Below are 18,174 nucleotides of genomic sequence, written 5' to 3'. Positions count from 1 at the left end.
CGGTTGGCAAGCCCCTCACCTTCCCATCTGAAGCTGGGCCTGGAAAGCAACTAATAAACACAGTAGAAAGCCATGTTTGAGGGAATGCTGTGAGAGGTAGAAGGCACAGCCAAGTATGGCTCAGCACACTGGCACACCCACATCTATACAGAACATGAAAATTAACTGAAGAGCTCTTCAAATCGGTCAGCTTCTGACAGTGATTCAGCTGGAAGACAAGAGACAGCAACTCAGTTTCTGCTGATACTGTGTTTCACTTTCCTTTTTTTCAATGCATAGAACAAAGTGATTTAGTTATTTTGTTATGACAGTGTGTAATATTTAATCACCAAAAATAGACATGAATGTTTTAAGGCAAATTCACCCACAGCTCGCTTAGCAGAAATGTGACCCTTAAGCTTTGGCCTAACAAGGGACTTTCCCACAGGTTGTCTTCCATGTCTGGTGAAGGAAGTCATTTATTTCCCACAATCCAAGGAAAGAGGCAAATCTTAACCACCCTCCAAAATGCTAGCCAGCCTCATTTCTTTAACTACAGTCTAAAGTAGAGAAATGTGAACATTCCTAAAGCCAGTTATTGCATTTGGCCTGAGAGAGGGAATCAGCTACCCACTTTGTCAGCATGAAATACCTTCAGTCTGACTGGCCTTTGCCATCTCCATTGATTGTTTTAAATTCTGGATTCAAATTCCCTCTGTCACTCCTAGACAAAGGATCAAGGGACAGGACACTCGCAAAGAACCAGCTTATCTCCTGAAGGCTGGCTCAAGAAAAAGGATCAGGGGGAATCCCAGAGATGTGTTGGATTTGTCCAGGTGTAAAGAGCTTTTGTTTTCCCCGTAAGAAAAAAAATCAAATCATATAAACAGGATCAGTTTACTTGGATTGCTCAGGTTAAGCACTGGTGATAGTCTTATGTCTCATTTTCATCTTTTTAGGCATTATTTTTATTTGTCATGCATTGTATGCATCTTTCTGAGGTCTTTTAGCTCTTTCAAAGCCCATAAATATGCCTTCTAATTTGATTCTAATTTGGCAGTTCCCTTGTTAATGGCAAGAATTAACAAGGAAAACATTATTGGCTTAAACTTACTAAAAGTTGAAGACTTACACAAGAAGTTCCTTGCACTGTTTGAGTGCATCCAACTTTAGCAGCGAGTATGGAAATCCATGCCAGCTCAAACCTTAGTAAGTCTCAGAGCAGACTTTGGATAAGCAAACTGAGAGAGTGCAGGATGAAGATATGGTTATGAATGAGGGCTGGGGGAAAAGCTGCTGGACAGGAGATAAACACTAGTCCAGTCATTACTTTTGTCCAAGGTCAACAAGGGGCTCAACAAGGGCCTCTTGAGATCTTTTTGAGTTTTCTTGCATAATTTGCATTCACAGAAACACAAAGTTATAGATATTCTTCATTTTATCCTTTGCCTTTATGGCTTTACATCAGTGGCAATGGCAGTATAAAGTAATAATTATGGTATCCTGTTACTGCCTTTAATAGTTGTTCTTATCTCAAACTACTTGTCCTGTTTAATCTCAGATAAAACCTTTTAGTATGAGTCATGCTTAAAATCTATGGCGTTCTGTATTTAGTTACTGACTGTATCAGAGATGAAACCTTCAGTATATTAATGCACCCAGACTGGGAATGTTCCTGTCTAGACTTTTTCCCTGCAGGGATCAGTCACCCGTCCATCACACAAAACGAAAAGCAGGTACTGATGTGGTTTGAGCTGCCGTGATTCACAAAGTGATAAATATAAGTAAAGGAGTCCCTGTGAAACACACCAAAAAAAAAAAAAAATTAATAAAATTAGCCATTAAATGTCAAAATTTCAAACATCTGTTCCTCAGACTGCAGCAACCAAACGCACAGAGATCAGAAAAAAGTAAACAAATAAAAACATACATCACTATGCAGACATTAAGTGTGATAAAAGAGAATTTCCGTGAGCCTGACTGCTATCCCATTTTCCCTGATGAACTTAGAAGAAGGAATTCCCCCAGAAAGAACCACGCCTGCTGGATCTTACGCTTAGAGAGCCAGATAAAATCCCTAAGCTAAATTAAACACTTCCTTTCCTTCACTTACTCTGATAGTTCCAAAAATAAAGTGGCTGCATGTTCAGAGCAGGATAATATCTAAATGCAGCATTAACTACAGTGTAAACAGACAAAAAAACAGCAACAGAGAGTTTACTGTATGCTGGCAAATTCAGCACTTCACTTTATCCAGCAGCAATGAATATCCCCACAATCTGTTTCTTTTAATACCACTGCACTGACCTGCGGTTTACTTATGGTGGTTTTAGGTTCAGCTTACCTATAAATTATATTTGTATCTTTTTAACTGTCTCACCCAGAGCAAAACCAAACAGAAAGAAGCTTAGACAGCTATTAAGACTGGCTATTCATTGCATATTGCTAGCTTGCAACATGAAATGTTGAGTAATAATGAATAACAGTGAGTAATAGTTCCATCTTTGATTTGCTAATTAGAGCAACAAACCTTTACTGAGGCCAATCTTTTAAGCCATGACCTTCCAGGGCAAAAAATCCCTTTACAATCCAGGTCCTGTGGTTTGTAAAAGCGCTGCCATCATCAGCCAGGAGCAGGACATGAAAGTCATGTTGTTTGGCCATCTTCCAACCAGACAACAAACCTGAAGGCCAGCATATGACAAGCATAAACAAAGTCTGGGAGTATCTGCCTTTTAATGGCTGACAGACAAATTTCACCTGTCCTCATAATTCAACAGCAGGCCTTAATTTGACTGCATGCTCACACCCACAAAGACATCTGTATGCCAGGAGTTTAAGCAATAATACAAGAAGGCAGGAGGGCTAACCTGCCCATTCATTGGAAGCAGATGTGAGGGATCTATTTCCTACTATAATAAAAGGTAATTACAGGCAAGGGGCCCTGTGTGTTCTTATGAAAACACAGGGAGCAGCAGTGGTTAATCAGCGAAGTGAACCCATCAGGTATATGAGAGAAGCCAGTGAAACCAACTGCAGCTTGTTCTGTGTGTGACTCATCACTGTGCTAATGGACAAGCCAGCACATGCCTGCTGACCTTTCAAGGCAAAAAAAGAGCAGAATAAGGATCATTTAAGGCTCAGCTTTCACCAGCATGATTACATCACTCCCTGTGACCTTTGTGACAGTTTACAGTAAAGCTATAAATCTTCATAAAATGAGCAATAACGCAATGCTTATGCATTTTGAAGGTATTCACATCACTCATTCATCTAATTCCTGTCCAGGCGGCAGAACAATATCAAGATGAGCAATTAATGGCAATCCTTGCTATCCTTGAGAAAATTAAAATTATATATAACCATATTTATAATACATTTGCAAATGTTGCTCTCAGCTTGCTGTTGTTCTTTGTTGTCGACCAGGAAACACACGAGACAATTGTCTTTTTGTGTAAACAACTGTTGAAGCTATGTGGTGGAAGTCATATCTACTCCTAATCATTGTAAAGATGTAGGTGCCTGCACACCTTTAATGGGTTATTACTGAATTCATGAATTATTAATAAGAGTGGCATGTGTTCAGTGCTCTGGTGGGATGAGGCAGAGACATTAATCATGAAGTGTAACTTGTGGCGGAAAAAGCCCTGTGACTACTGAAATCAAAAGCATGGCTGTCTTCCCATTCGGAAAGCTTAAAATAGCTTCCCAAATGCATGTTGAATCCTGACATTTGCTTCTAGAAAAGCCTCGGCTGTAAATGACTATTTTTTTGTGATCATGTTAAAAAATGTCTTAGAGACAGAGCATGGCTAATGCCTGACATTCCACCTTTCAGTGGTAAAATCTATGATTCCTGCAACACAACGTAAAAGAGCACTGTGCAATGAAATGAGCAACAATTTTCTTTCTTTTCTTTTTTTGTAAAGTTACTGGATCGTTGACCTGACAGAGACAGCCAGACAGGACAGGTCTACAGCAGGACATTTATAATGGTTATATGGCATTTCCTATGTAGATTAAATCTAGAGTGGGTTTGGGAATGTGATATTACAAGAATATTACAAGGGGTGCAACAACAGTGCTGAGCCGCTGCACCCAGAGCAGATTGAGCTCAAATCCTTGCCAGTCTGGTCAGTTCATTCAAGTAAACAAATAGGAATGAAATAACTCCACTGTAGTTCTACTGTTATCACCCTCAAATTTTGTTTTCCATTATCCCTGGACTGGGAAAGCTCAGATGAATCAACAGACTGAGGTTAACCATGTGCCTGCAGGCAAGGGGGATGTCTGTGCCAGAGACTCTGACTACAGTCTGGTGTTTGCGCCAAATCTTATTCCCTGTGTGCCCCCCCCCCCATCTCCACCCCTTGTACCCATGACAGGGTCATAACAGAGCCTCAGCAGGTGGAGCCTTGAAGGAAAGACGGAGCCTCTTCATTATGACACAGTTTAAAGAACATCCTCAATGTGTTCACAGGCCACATAAATCACTCAAGCCCTTAGTTCAAGGGAAGAACCATTTAATTACCCCCCTTAAAGGATAATTGCCTGACTTGGCTGGAGATACTGAAGATACTGAAAAACTGAGGCCTTTACGATATCTGATATTTATAGAAAGAGCATCAAGGGCAACCAAGATTTTTAATTTAGATTAAAAAATCCAATACGTGTACCTCTCGTGGACATAAAGAGATCAAGAAAAAAAATCTAAAATTGACCTATGAGTGTAAAATCAAATTCTGTGCATAGATTTTTAAAAAATGCAAAAATGCTGCTCTACAGCAGCTCTTCCCATCCTTACTGATGTGGTATTGCAAAGGCACAGTTGGTGGTCACCAGCTACTTACTGTGAATTGCGGTCTTAACTGAGAATGCAGGCTGACTCATTCTTCCACTATGTCAGAAATTAACAGCAGGTTGGGTTTTTAAATACTTTTCCCTGTTATATTTCTATATTCTCCCTCTATGCCATCTCGGGCTGAGAGGCTGCAGCAGTCCAGAGCAAATAAACAACATTTTTAAGCTGAGTATTTATTTAGATGAGTTTTCTTTCCATGGACTCAACAGATGGTTTGGGTGGAGAGAAGATTATATACAACCACTTTGGCTTTAAAACCGCAAACATTTCCTCGCCTTACCAACTGTGATACAAGGGCAACCTCCAGCTTGAATAGGCCTGCCAGGTACAAACTGTGGAGCCTCAGGGCACATGATGGATGCTAAGTTTCCTTAGTCAGCATGATGGTTAAGAAGCACCTCTCTCTCTCTTTTTTTTTTTTTTTTTTTTTTGGGAGGGGTTGGCAATACACTACATGAAGAAAAGATAAAATCTAAAAATTTTCTCTCAGCTTCTTTCAGAGGGTGATCTGGAACAACTTCAAGAGAAGTGTACTTGAAAATAATTAGAGGGCTCAGTGGTGATAGCTACCAGCAAGAAGCTGTGATTTTAATCTAGTGAAACTTTCCACCACCGAAAGAGTTCACATTCTTCTCTTATCAATACCTTGATTTTCATTCCTACATATTTTACCATAGAGATGAGTGTATTATGTACAGCTATTACACTATCTAGCGTGCTTCATAAAAGCCTATATTGCTTGGTGGAGGGTGGAACATTTTTTTTAAATATTTAAAAGCATGCCTGTCTAATTATCCTGTTACCTACAATAGTTACCAAGTGTTAAATTACAGGAATGAAAGCTCATTAACTAAATGGCATTTGTTTGTGAAGTTAGCAGCTACATTAAAAATAATTAAAATTAAGTTCAACCACCACAGCAGTCACCAAATAACTATAACCCTGCTACTGCTCGTGGTGATAATCGTGGTTTTAGATAAAAATAAAAGTTGATGCAGCAGTTTTTTTGTTTTTGTTTTTTTGCTGCCTGGTAGGATGTAATTTTGTATTACCACCAGAAGTTGGTGATAATGCACCTACAAGCTGCTTGCCTGCCATCATTTATTTAAAAAATCCTAAGAATGCTATAAACTACCATGTGGTGAACCGGTAAAGCATGTGTGGCACTGTGAGATTAGATGCTATTTTATAAACAAGGAGAAACATGCAAATCCAAAGCTAGCACATCACAAGTCTGTCACAACTATGCATAGCCAGATGAGAGCAGTTTAAGGGTGGGGGGTAGGTGCAATCTTTAAAGAATAGCAGTGAATATCAAATTGTATATTTATACAATACAATATGTTTGAAATGCTTGTGCCTACCAGGTACAGTACCCATCCACTTCACAAATACAAGTTATTCTACCTGCCATTTCGTTTCTTCCTGAGTGTATGCTCTTGTGAGGATTATATTTAGTTTGGGACATGAACTCAGACAGTTGCAGTCACAATAGACAAGTAGGAGTTCCTGTTATACTTTTTACAAGTGTGCTTGAAGTTTGCCTGAAGGGTACGCGTATTGTTGGTGAGCCGTAGTACAGCGTTTCTGCAGACCTGGCACTCACTGCATAGAGAGAATAACAGATGCACGTAGTTTCTGAGGCTCAAAAGTGAAATTTACTTTTCATTAAAAATAGTGTGCGTGTGTGTGTGTGTGTGTGTGTATATATGTGTGTGTGTACAGCAAAGATTTTTTTCCATTACAGCAGAGTTTGGCTTTCAGTGGGGAACACGCATCTTCAAAAGCTGCAAACCTGGAAGGAAAATACTTTCAACCAAGCAGCGCTACTCAGTTAAAACATGCTGTGATGGAAATTCAAAAGTCATATACTAGCTGAGAGAAGAAATAAAAACAACAAGGGCTTGTACTGGTTATAATTAGGTCCAAGGGAATTCATTAATCCTTAGTTCACGCCTGTTATGTGCCAAGTTATAAAAACTAATAAGACCTACAATACAGCTTTGCAATTACAATCTGTGACCAGCTGAGAGAGACTCCAAGTGCAGTAGATTGCATTGTGCAAGAAATAAAAACATGTGAAATGTGCCTCTATGTCTTCAATGCACGATAAAAAGGTTCAAGGAGCAGAGATGCTTGAGATGTGGGAATCCAGAAGAATGTCAATGACTATAGTTTGCGGGGATTTTAAAATATAAATAAAAATGGATTTACAGTGATGAGAAAAATGGGGTGAGGGTTGAAAGAACAATAGCAAGTGGAATGGTTTAAATCTTTCAACACACAAATATACACTTAGAACAAAAAAGTAAGGAAATTTGTATTTGGTCAGTTATTTCTTTGTTGTAACAATACTTCCAGGCAATAAATCTGATACCATTGGAAAGCCTGTTTATTTCCCCTTCAATGGAGCCACACTTGTAAGGAAAACACATTTGTGGGTTGAGCAGCTGAGTTGAGTATGTGGGTTGCACCCACGAAAAACTTGCCAACTTGTATTCTGCTATTGACTCTTGTTTGGTGTCGTTTACTGGATTGGGTGATTGAAGTCTGAAAAAACAAGACATATTGGCAATTTAACAATTTATTCATTTAACAAACAGGAGCCTCGATAGCATGAACCATACATAGCCACAACAGCTGTATATGGTTAATGGAGTATTGCATCAAGTCAATTAAACTCCTGGAATATTGATCCGGTCAGTTAAGTAGCAGAGGTGGCTGTTAATCAGTATCAGCTGCTTTGGTGTTATGATGTTAACCCTTTAACACCGAACCCATCATCAGCGACAGAACATACTTCAAATGCCCCGCCGCAGTTAGTCCAACACATCATGACATGCCACGGCCAGGAGGTTTGCTGTATCTCCCAGCACAGTCTCAAGAGGATGAATGAGATTCCAAGAGACAGGCAGTTACATACAAGCATCTGCTCCCTTGTGCAAGGAGGGACAGGATGAGCACTGCCAGAGCCCTACAAAATGACCTCCAGCAGGCCACTGGTGTGAATGCCTCTGATCAAACAATCAGAAACAGACTTCATGAGGGTGACTGAGGGCCTGACATCCTCTAGTGGGCCCTATGCCCAGCACCTTGAAGCCTGATTGGCATTTGCCATAGACTACCAGAATTGGCAGGTCCATCACTGGCGCCCTGTGCTTTTCACAGTTGAGAGCAGGTTCACCCTGAGCACATGTGACAGGCATGAAAGAGTCTGGAGAACGCATGGAGAACATTATGCTGCCTGTAGCATTCTTCGGCATGACTGGTTTTGTAGTACGTCAATGGTGGTCTGGGGAAGTACTTCTATGAAGGGACGCACAGACCTCTACAGGCTAGGCACTGGCATCCTGACTGCTATTAAGTATCAGGGTGAAATCCTTGGACCCATTCTCAGACCCTATCCTGGTACAGTGGGTCCTGGGTTCCTCCTGGTGTATGACAATATCCAGCCTCATGTAGCGAGAGTATGCAGTTAGTTCCTGGAGGATGAAGGAACTGATGCCATTGACTGGCCCCCACAGTCACCTGAACCTAAATCCAGTAGAACACCTTTGGGACATTATGTTTTGGTCCATCCAATGCTACCAGATTGCACCTCAGACTGTCAAGGAGCTCAGTGTTGACCTGGTCCAGATCGATGAGGAGATCCCCCAGGACACCATCCACTGTCTCATTAGGGGCATTCCCCAACATTATCAGGCATGCGTACAAGCATGTGGGGGCCCATACAAACTACTCAGGACCATTTTGAGTTGGTGCAATGAAATTTTGATGAAATGGACTAGCCCACATAATTTTTTCACTTTGATTTTAGGGGCATCTTTGAATTCAGCCCACTGCAGTTTGATCATTTTCATTTCCATCATACAACATGGCATCCTTTCATTCATAACATATTACATGTCATATGAGTATAGATATCCAGCATGGCATTTTTTTTTACCATTGAATACAGAGAGAGAGACAGAGAGAAAGGGCACATCTGACTGTGCACAGGAAAGCCTGAGTAAACTTTGCTTCAAAGGAAGTGGAGTCCACTTGTTCTGTAGATAGTCCAGGTTTTATTTCCCCAACAGGATGGTGACTCAGCAAAGGACAAAACCTTCAGACCATCACAAGCTTCTTGCACTGAAACAATGGGCTGTTAGAAACCACTTAACTACAGACCCATTTGTTTTCAGAAAGCTCTGAAGATATCTCATTATGGATCAAATCTCCTGTCCAAATTGCCTTCCTTGTTCCTGCAGTAAAAGGTGTGCAATAGTAGGGTAGAAATGACTTCTGCACAGCAAATCTGTTATACTGTAAACATTCATTCACCACTGCAAGGTGGAAGGATTTACAGGTTTGAACAATAAATGCTACGAGTGAGTGAGCAGAAAGAGGAAAGGACATGGGGTGAAAATAAAAAGAGTGAGAAAATTCCCCTGAGAACAAGAGTTTCTCCTTGTGTGTGCATGTGTGGATAGTAGGCAAAAGAGTTGTTATGTCTTGTGGGACAACAGCTGACATGATAACACACACCAAACTGGTCTCCTCGTGTCTCTTCCAAGGGCCTCTGCAGATTTACTGCAGGGCACAGCTGAGGCCCACTACACCAGAACTCAATTATTCTGTAAAACCAGAAGTAATGTGGGACATATGTTAGCTAGCCAGACAGACACAGAAAACAATGCAGAAAAAGATCATTTAGACACAGTGTTGTCGCATAAATTCTCCAGCACGTTACAAATTTTTTTCACCATTGTCTGCAGCGCATGCAGCAGAGGATCAATGCTGAGCAACTGGAGGTGCTGAGTCAAGCGTGGCCAAGTTTCTGAAATATATAGCTCTAAAGTTAATAAACAATGACCTCATCATTTCACCCCCCCCCCCCCAAAAAAAAAAACCCAAATGCTTCTTATTTATTTATTTTATTCCTTAAAAACTGGTATCAGCCCAAAAAATCATTATCAGTGAGGCTCTTAATTTTAGCAGTGGCTTTAGGGGGACCACTGTGTGCAAAAGGTATCGATTTTATAACATGGATGTCCATATCAGCTTGCTTTTGTAGTCATACGCTTTAGTGTTAAGTCTGTGACTGAAATAATCCCCCTGTTTATTTAATCACTAATCTCTGCATGATTGATTTTGAAAACACTGTTTCCAGCTGACTTAATTTTTCATACAAAAACAACTACTACAAATGTCTTACATTGAAATTTTGATACATGATATCATGCTGAAAGACTGACGCTAAAGCTTTAAGTATGAGCCAAAAGTTTATCAGTTGTTGATCCTAAAATAAAGATAATATGGGAACAGCATTGTTCTTGCTTTGCATGTGGTATGTTTTATTACCATTTCCTTCTAAAAATGACTGCTTTTTCGCATCCATCCATCCATCTATCGATCCATCCTCTGCTGCATATCTAGGTCTGAGCCATGGGGGCAGCAATCTAAGTGGAGAAGCCCAGACCTTCCTCTCCATGGCCACCTCCTCCAGCCCTTCCAGGGGAACACTGACGGGTTCCCAAACCACCCAAGAGATGTAATCCCTCCACCGTGTCCCGCGTCCACCAAGGGGCCTCCTTCTGATGGGACATGCCCAAAGCATCTCACCTAGGAGGCGCCCAGAAGGCATCCTACTCTGATGCCTGAAGGATTTCAACTGGCTGTCTAAGGCAGAATCAAGCCACCCTTTGGAAGAAGCTCATTTCCACCACTTGTATCCTAATTAGCCTGCTAGAGGACAGCAGGATTGCATTACTGCTCACAAACACACTCTTGAATTAAATGAAACTAGGCAGAAAGGGGAAGCCAATGTTTGCCCATTATTTACCTTTCACTGAGTCATTCAAACGCCAAAGCCAGACAAATTCCACTTGCCGACCTCCCTCTGTGAACATTAAGGGTTTAACAGCAGCTTAGGTGAATTTGCATCTTCTTACAATAAAGTTTTGCAAATGAGGGAGCCTTTTTGTTTCACATGTAGAGACTTGCTGCACAGTAAGAGGAAGTGGAGACAAAGTGCTACAGGTTTGTTCTCAGACAATAAAAAATAATCAGAGCTGATAAGACACCACAAGGTGGGACTTTTATAAGCACTTAACTGGATGTCAGGGACCAACTGGTTTTTAAAGAAAAAGGAGGAAAAGGGTTGATCACAATCCTTTACCTTTGTTAGGTACCAAAGAAATCTGTTCTGTTCCCAACACACAAAATTGCATTTGATAAAAAGGGCAGGGACCCCCATCAGAGTAGCTCTACATGTTGGGAGGGAACAAACAAGCCAATGCAGCTGCTTCTTTAGGCAAAAAGTGGAAGTGACTTCCCATCAGTGCCTCTAAAAAGACAATGGCAGATTCAATAGGGCACAGACTACTATGGAGCGCCTTCAAAGGGAGAGTGCAATACAGTAAACTTAGCATTTCAATGAATCTGTAATAAGTGCATGCTTGGGTGCAGCCCAGAGAAAAGTCAGTGAAAAGATTGAAGACGACTGTTTGAGATGGGAAATCAGTCACAGTTGGGAGCAGTCTATTCCAAACCTTTTCTTCTACTTGTTAGATTTAGAGCTCACTATTTCCACAGGAGTGATCATTGGCAGTAAAGTACATCAATTTAAGAACCTGCTTGTGCAACAAAACTGAATTAATTCCATAAATTGGAGAAAAAAATAAATAACTTCTGGTATTAACCATTTCCCCAACTGAACTATTCTGTACCCTCTTTTAAAATCTGAAAAAACAATATCACTAATATTCCAATGTACTTTTTACAAGCTATGAATGAATGTGGCACCAAAAGGAGGAAAAAAAAAAATCAGACATGTAATTTGCTACCCTCAATTACTTTCTGCCCATGACTAATTCTTATTGCTTGTGGTCAGAGTGCTGACCTCACCATGAACTCTGCTGGTTTTATTACACCTGTGGCTCCATAACTCAGAAATGAAGAGTGATATGTAAGACCGAACATGCCACTTTAATGATTCTTGTCACTGAAGTACTTCATTGTATAGCAACAGTGTTAGGAATCTTGGCTGCTCAAATATACTTTAGAAAGTAATAATTTGTCTAAACTGGGACCTTAGCTGTTTAGGTCAAGAATGGCTATTATCACTGTGCAGTGTGCGCTATAAGATTTCAGATTTAAATGAAAAATTTCACTTTTCCCAGATAGAAGCTTCACATCAGTCCGACAACGATGTATATACGCAATTCTGTGATTTGATCCAAAACCATCCGCTGTGAGTGGAAAAGAGTGGGACTCTAGTTACAACAGGCAGTAGTCAGAGTACAAGTCTCATGTCAGCACACGCACAACGTTGGTGCTGTACCAGCTGAGGTGCAGCTGTGTTTGGAGTCGGCTCTTGTGTCCCACATGAAGTGAAGTTGGGCATGAGAGCACAGCTCCACAGCGAAGAAGCGCCCAGCATTGTGCAAAAACATTTGTCTGTGTGAAGGTGTGTCCAGGAGGATAGGGTGGAGTAAAACACCCACATGCATTTTATCAATCTTTAAGGGTCTGAAGCACCTTTTGCAGTGTAAATTTGTATTTCAGAGCACATATTATATTTAATACTGACATTTAATAAAATGCACAAATTGATGCAATTCTGGGACTGATACAATAATGAAAACTTATATTTAAGACATATGAGAAAAATGTAAAATTGTAAGAAAAAGACATGCAAAACAGGATGATTTAAAAATGCTTTAAAAAAAAAAATCAGTGAAAAACTCAGGCAGCATCAACAAGACATAATCAGATGTAATTCCATTACATAAAAGCAAGTCTACAGAAATGAGTGCTAGGAAGGGATTTTAAGGAATTCACTGATTCTGCAAATCTGAGCTCATCAAGCATGCCGTTACAAAGCCAAAGGGTCCTGACAGCAAAACCATCGTGTATGAAACAATTCAAAGTATTCAGAAGTGTAAACTGCTGTGATGCACATCTGTTCAACCTGTAACTATCTATGGACTCAATCAAAGCCAACCATAGCTCCGAACCTCAGCAAGGAGGAAAAGCAGCAAAGGACGTGTAGAGACACTAAAACAGAGACAATAATGGAGCAGCATGACTGATTATGAAGACAAACACATGAAAAGTTGTAGCACTGGCTGAGCTTCACTGTGAATAAATAATGAGGGATTCTGCTGAACTGTGAAACAAAGCCAGGTTCAGAGTCCACAGCTCTTTGACCTCTATACCATCCCAAGTCACACTTCGCTGCAGAGTCAACAAATGCCAGCCTGCCGACCTGTTCTCCATATGTGCCGATGTGCTTGAGGATGGGGCGAGCCACTTTAGTGCAGCATTGGCCCATCAACCAAGCCGGCCTCTCTCTCTCTCCTGGGGCTGTAATTCAACAATGCGGTGTTTACTGAACCTAGTCTTCAAGCAATTATGTGAATGTGCCTGGGGGGGGGGGGTTCCCTACTGTTCAAACTATGGAGTGGACCTGGTGTTTGAACTGCTGTGCTTTGGAACTATGGAGTCCTCACTGATTCTGAATGGGAATTAAACACCAGGTAGCTGGATCTGAAATGACACGGTGCCACACAGAGAGACTAACCACGTCACCGAGTCTACATGGCACAGATTAAATACACCATCGGATCAAACTGTCACTGCATAATAGTTAGTAGGGGGATGAAGGGGTTGAGTTACATGCAGCAGAGAAAGACAACAATTCAGACCAGTGACACACACACTCTTCAGTCTATGCAGTCATAGGAATCCAAGCTGCCCTTCCCCCAGCCGCCTCAAATGAAGTCAAGGGACACTTGTGACTTTCTATACTGGGAGAAACTTCAGTACCAAAATTGTCAGTGGTAATGGTCATGGTTGGTCTGATGTCATACACCAGAAAATCAAGTGACCTCCCGTGGCGTGCAAATGCTTAAGAAAGACATACGGAAAAAGACCAGGCACCATTCATTTTTTATTAAATACAAAGCTGTATCAATGCTTGGCTCGGACATTTCTGCCCACTTGTGGGCAGGAGGTGCGCTCTGGTTCATAGTAGGATATGGGTACTCTTTTTTTGTTTTAATGGAGAGTGCTCACCCATTGAGAGTTTTCATTGACTTTGACTGTTGTGGGTTGTTGCGCATGACGCTGACATTCCAGCACGGAGGAAGGAGGATCTTGTAGTAACACCAGTGCACGTGTGCGCTTAATTGAATCAAGAGACAGTTAGCCTGCTGCAGTTCAAAGGCATAATACGAGAACCAGATGCTGTTTGTGGTTACGGATAATTCAATTATGTTGGTGTTGTTGGCCCAACAGTCCGTCAAGGCTATTGTAAAAGAGTAGAAGCCATCTCATGTTACCTTTCAGTGACGGCACACAACAGATGATATTAGCCCTCTGGGGCTGACTTCTACAGATCAATGATATTGAACATACATAACTTATATGGACATTGAACACACCGTTGATACATATTCTGTCACTCAAAGGAAAAAGCCCAGTGCTCAATAGCGCGTCACAGCTGGATGTAAAATATACCTTAAAGTCATGAAAATTTCAACACTATAGTCTTTCAAACGTCAGGCGTACCACTGCTCCATATACTCCAGGTCCAGCATGTGAAAGATTTATGTCTGCTGGCCTCTGCAACTATGTCCCATCATTCAAAAAGGTTTTGCTTCAGATCAAATCAACACAGAGGTGTCACAGATATTTCAATCATGACAGCTCTGTTTATTGGAGGGCATAAAGGTGAGACACCAGACGGGATTTGCAAAGGGAGGGGGCAGTCTATTCTCAGCAGCAAGGCAATGGTCATCCTCTATATGATTCACAGCACAGACATAGAAGCGAGAAGGCAACAAATTTCTTTGGTTGCAACACCAGTTAATACTCAAGAACAAATACTCAGAAGGGCACGGGATGTAAAGTCATTTGTTAGTCATTTGACAAGCAAAAAAAGGTTTACAACTTCAGATTTACTCCTTACATTTGTTTTAAATTAAATACATTTTGGTTTTAGGCAGTCAGATGCACAAAAACAATATTAAAACATAGTCTTAGAGCTTAAATACTGTAAGGAGTAAATAAATGAACAAATATTCAAAAGATGACTTTCTAATAAAGACAACTGCCAGATGCAGCCCTGAGTGAAACCAGAAAATGGTAAGAAATTCTCAGTACTGTACATTCTTCCACCTGCATTTGCTCTTGGATGGATGACAATAGTAATGTTGAAGTAAATGTCATTTTTTCTTATTAATAACACTGTTGAAAATCTAAAGACCTCCACCCTCAAGTGAACTGCATATTTTATTCTCAAGGATTTCTGGCTCTCTAGTGCTTGTAGAATAAAGCAGTCAGATCAAATCTGAGAAGACACAAACTACCAGCTACCCCAGAATTCTGTTATTATTAATAATTTTTTTTTAAATCACTGTCAAACACTGCACATCTTAATTAAAACAGTCTAGGCCATGCAAAATGGAGCCTCGCAAAGTTTGGGAAGGTTTAGGAGTTGAGAACTCCAGGGAGACTATGAATAGCTTGTTTCTATGGACAAACTTAGCCCAGCTTCCATCAACAGGAGCTTCTAGTTTGTCATATTACTTCTAAAAGCATCTTTACAGTTCATGCTGACTGGATTCAGCTATACCTGCATGTGAGCAGCGCTCCATATATTTAAATTTTATGGGCGACTGATGCATAAAATCAACCAGTGGGGAGTTTAAAAGTGAAATGAAAGCGTAAAGAGAAAGTCTGAGCTCACTTACAGTAAAAAGCTGCGATGTGAATATGAAAGAAAGGATAAGTCCACAGATCGAAGTAGTCAGAGTGCCCATTTTCCACCAACCCAGCACAGGCTGTGAATGCTGGAGGAAAGGGGGGTAAACGAGGTACTTCACGCCTCCTGGCCACAGGAACGGTGCACCTTTTTCAGACTTTTCTTCTCTGGGTTGAAACCCGACTGCTCCTCTGCGTCCCACACCCGGTGGGAGTTCATCAACAGGTAAAACGGATCCCTTCTCCTGCTTTTTCTTTCTTTCTATTTTTTTTTTTTTTTTTGTCTTTTCTTAAAGGGTGGGCTAAAAAAAAGATCGACGGGGCTTCTTCTCCCGTGCACTCCGAAACTTCGGACTTGTGGTGGGCTGAATGCAGTCTTGCAAAGTCAATGGGAAGTCCTGTGCGGAGAGCGCGCTGCCGAAAAGTAAAAGGCGGAATGGAATTCAGGGAGTGCGCAAAGAGAGCACAACTAATCCCAGTGTGGGGAGACGTCACCTAGAATAAAGTGCTTGTGGTGGAGGACGCTTTTAAATCGTTACTCGACCAAAAGTAGCAAAGCACCACTGTTCATTATCCTGCAAGTAAAAACCCAGAGGTATTCTCATCTTTATGTAAGAGAGCAGAAGTCAATTTACTTTGCAAAAGAACGCATTCGGCACAATGGCCCAGTGACAGGCTTTGCATATGCATTACTTAGGTGTTATTTTTGATGCGTAATTGCAGGCGTCATTTAATTTACTCTTGGGAAGTTCGGCTAAAATGTAAACCACATTGTATAAAGCAGTCGTATAACAAATGCTGTCAAAAGGCAAGGAGTATAAACATGAAGTATCCTAAAAAATGAAATTCTAAAGTACTTGAAGACTACCTACTGACCATCAAATCTGTCTGTATATCAGCCGGAGTGTAACAGTAGAGTTAATTAGGCAGTATTACCCTATTTTATGGTGGTCCATTTTTCACGTACGGATATAATCTTACGTTTTGTATTTTTTTATACAACGCACACAACTAAATTATTCAAGTAAGAGGTTTCAGGAGACCTAACCCACCTAACCCTAAGAGATCTGTTATTTGACTTTACCTCCTCTGTGGTTTATCCCGCCACATTCTTGTGGTGGACTTTTCGTGCCTTCAGGACACTTTTTTTTTTTTTTTAAAGACTGGCACACCTATAGCAGATTCCCCTCATTCAGTTTTTACTGATAACTGAAAAGCAATGAAAAGCGCTCATAGATTTGCAGTCATCAGAAGACCACGATTGCTTTGATTTGGTTGAAAATAGAAGTGCTGTTGCAAAGTTTATGAAAATATGTCGCTTCAGTTCAACACAGTATATTTGAGCTTTTATTGCCCTCTATTGGAGCTATAAAGCGCTGCACACTGACCTCTCAGTGCAGAGGATGCAAATAAACTTAAGAATCAAGTAACAAAAACAACCATTTAACTGTGCTGTGTTGCTGTGCCATTGGAGACGTGTCCTAAATATAAGCCTGTTTGTCAGGACTGGAGTCAGTAGCTCTGTGAAGGACTGGATGTTTGCATCCAGCCATGTAAAAGAGTGATACTCTATCGCTCAGAGGTTAGAGAGGACAGCTGTTGCCAATTAAAAGCTAAACCCTGAATAGAAACAGAGATGAGCTGCTATCATTTGCTCTTCAAAATAGACTAAAAGTAGATGAACAGAATGGGCTTATCAAGTTTGTTTGGCATCTGGCGAATGTGACACCTCTGAGCAGCGTTTTTGTATATTCCAATCATGTAAAAAAAATAATGTGTCTCACTGTAAATATCAAAAATATGTCAAAAGAAAACAAAACAAGATATGGGCAGATGGACACCCCAAAGGCCCTGCAGCAGGGCCAGCAGTGCCTAATCACAGGTTTGGGACACAAGCAAGGAGTGACAAGGGATTTAAGTTGCTTTATGCCATCAGAGGTCACAAACAAAAAGCATTAGGAAACAATGACTGAAGTTATTACAAACTTTTACTTGGGGTTCTATGTATTATTCCAATATGCCTCAAAAGTCCACCATTACATAAACTATATACTATATCATAGAGCATAAATGACATGTAAACTACGGCAGTTATTCCCAGAGCAGGAATTTGTGCCTGTGCGCTTTAGACCCCTCTTGCCTCTTGGATACAAGAGGGAGCTTATTTCTGAGTCTGACTGGTCTGACTGTGAATGCTTATAGGAGACATCTCACTGACCACAGTGGTGCGATTTAGGGACTCCTCCCTTGCCTCCAGTCAGCAGAAAAGTTCTGGAAAAATCATGCAAAACAAGTTAAGTAAAAAATGTCTTAACCTATTATTATAGGTTTTCAACCTAACCTTCAACAAACTGTTTAGGATAGTTTTCTGTTTCATGTCTGTGTTGGAAGCACCAACCAAGTCCTCTGCTGGTGGTTGAAGATCAATGAAGTACATTACCGTTTCACTAATGCGTTTATGAAGCATATAATGGCAACAGAATATACAGGTTATATGTAATTTCATGCCTTTAAGAGTTTACTTTTATACTTAGAGAATAAACAATACATATAAAATATTCAGAAGTTAATGCCTTTTTATTAAG

At 40.7% G+C, this 18,174-nt stretch overlaps 1 protein-coding gene across 1 annotated transcript in view; it reads right to left on the bottom strand.

Annotated features, from left to right (window-relative positions):
* The window catches only part of hspg2 (heparan sulfate proteoglycan 2), a 92,954-nt gene extending 76,972 nt beyond the window's left edge, over positions 1-15,982 (bottom strand). The window contains exon 1 of the mRNA XM_030732938.1: positions 15,580-15,982. Coding sequence (XP_030588798.1) covers positions 15,580-15,648 — 69 coding nt within the window. The 5' untranslated portion in view covers positions 15,649-15,982. The remainder of the gene's footprint in view (positions 1-15,579) is intronic.
* Positions 15,983-18,174: the final 2,192 nt, after the last annotated feature.

Source organism: Archocentrus centrarchus, chromosome 7, assembly GCF_007364275.1.
Source record: "Archocentrus centrarchus isolate MPI-CPG fArcCen1 chromosome 7, fArcCen1, whole genome shotgun sequence".
In the NCBI taxonomy this organism is placed as follows: Eukaryota; Metazoa; Chordata; class Actinopteri; order Cichliformes; family Cichlidae; genus Archocentrus; species Archocentrus centrarchus.
Note: the sequence above shows the minus strand (reverse complement) of the source record. Positions and strands in the feature narration are given on the sequence as shown.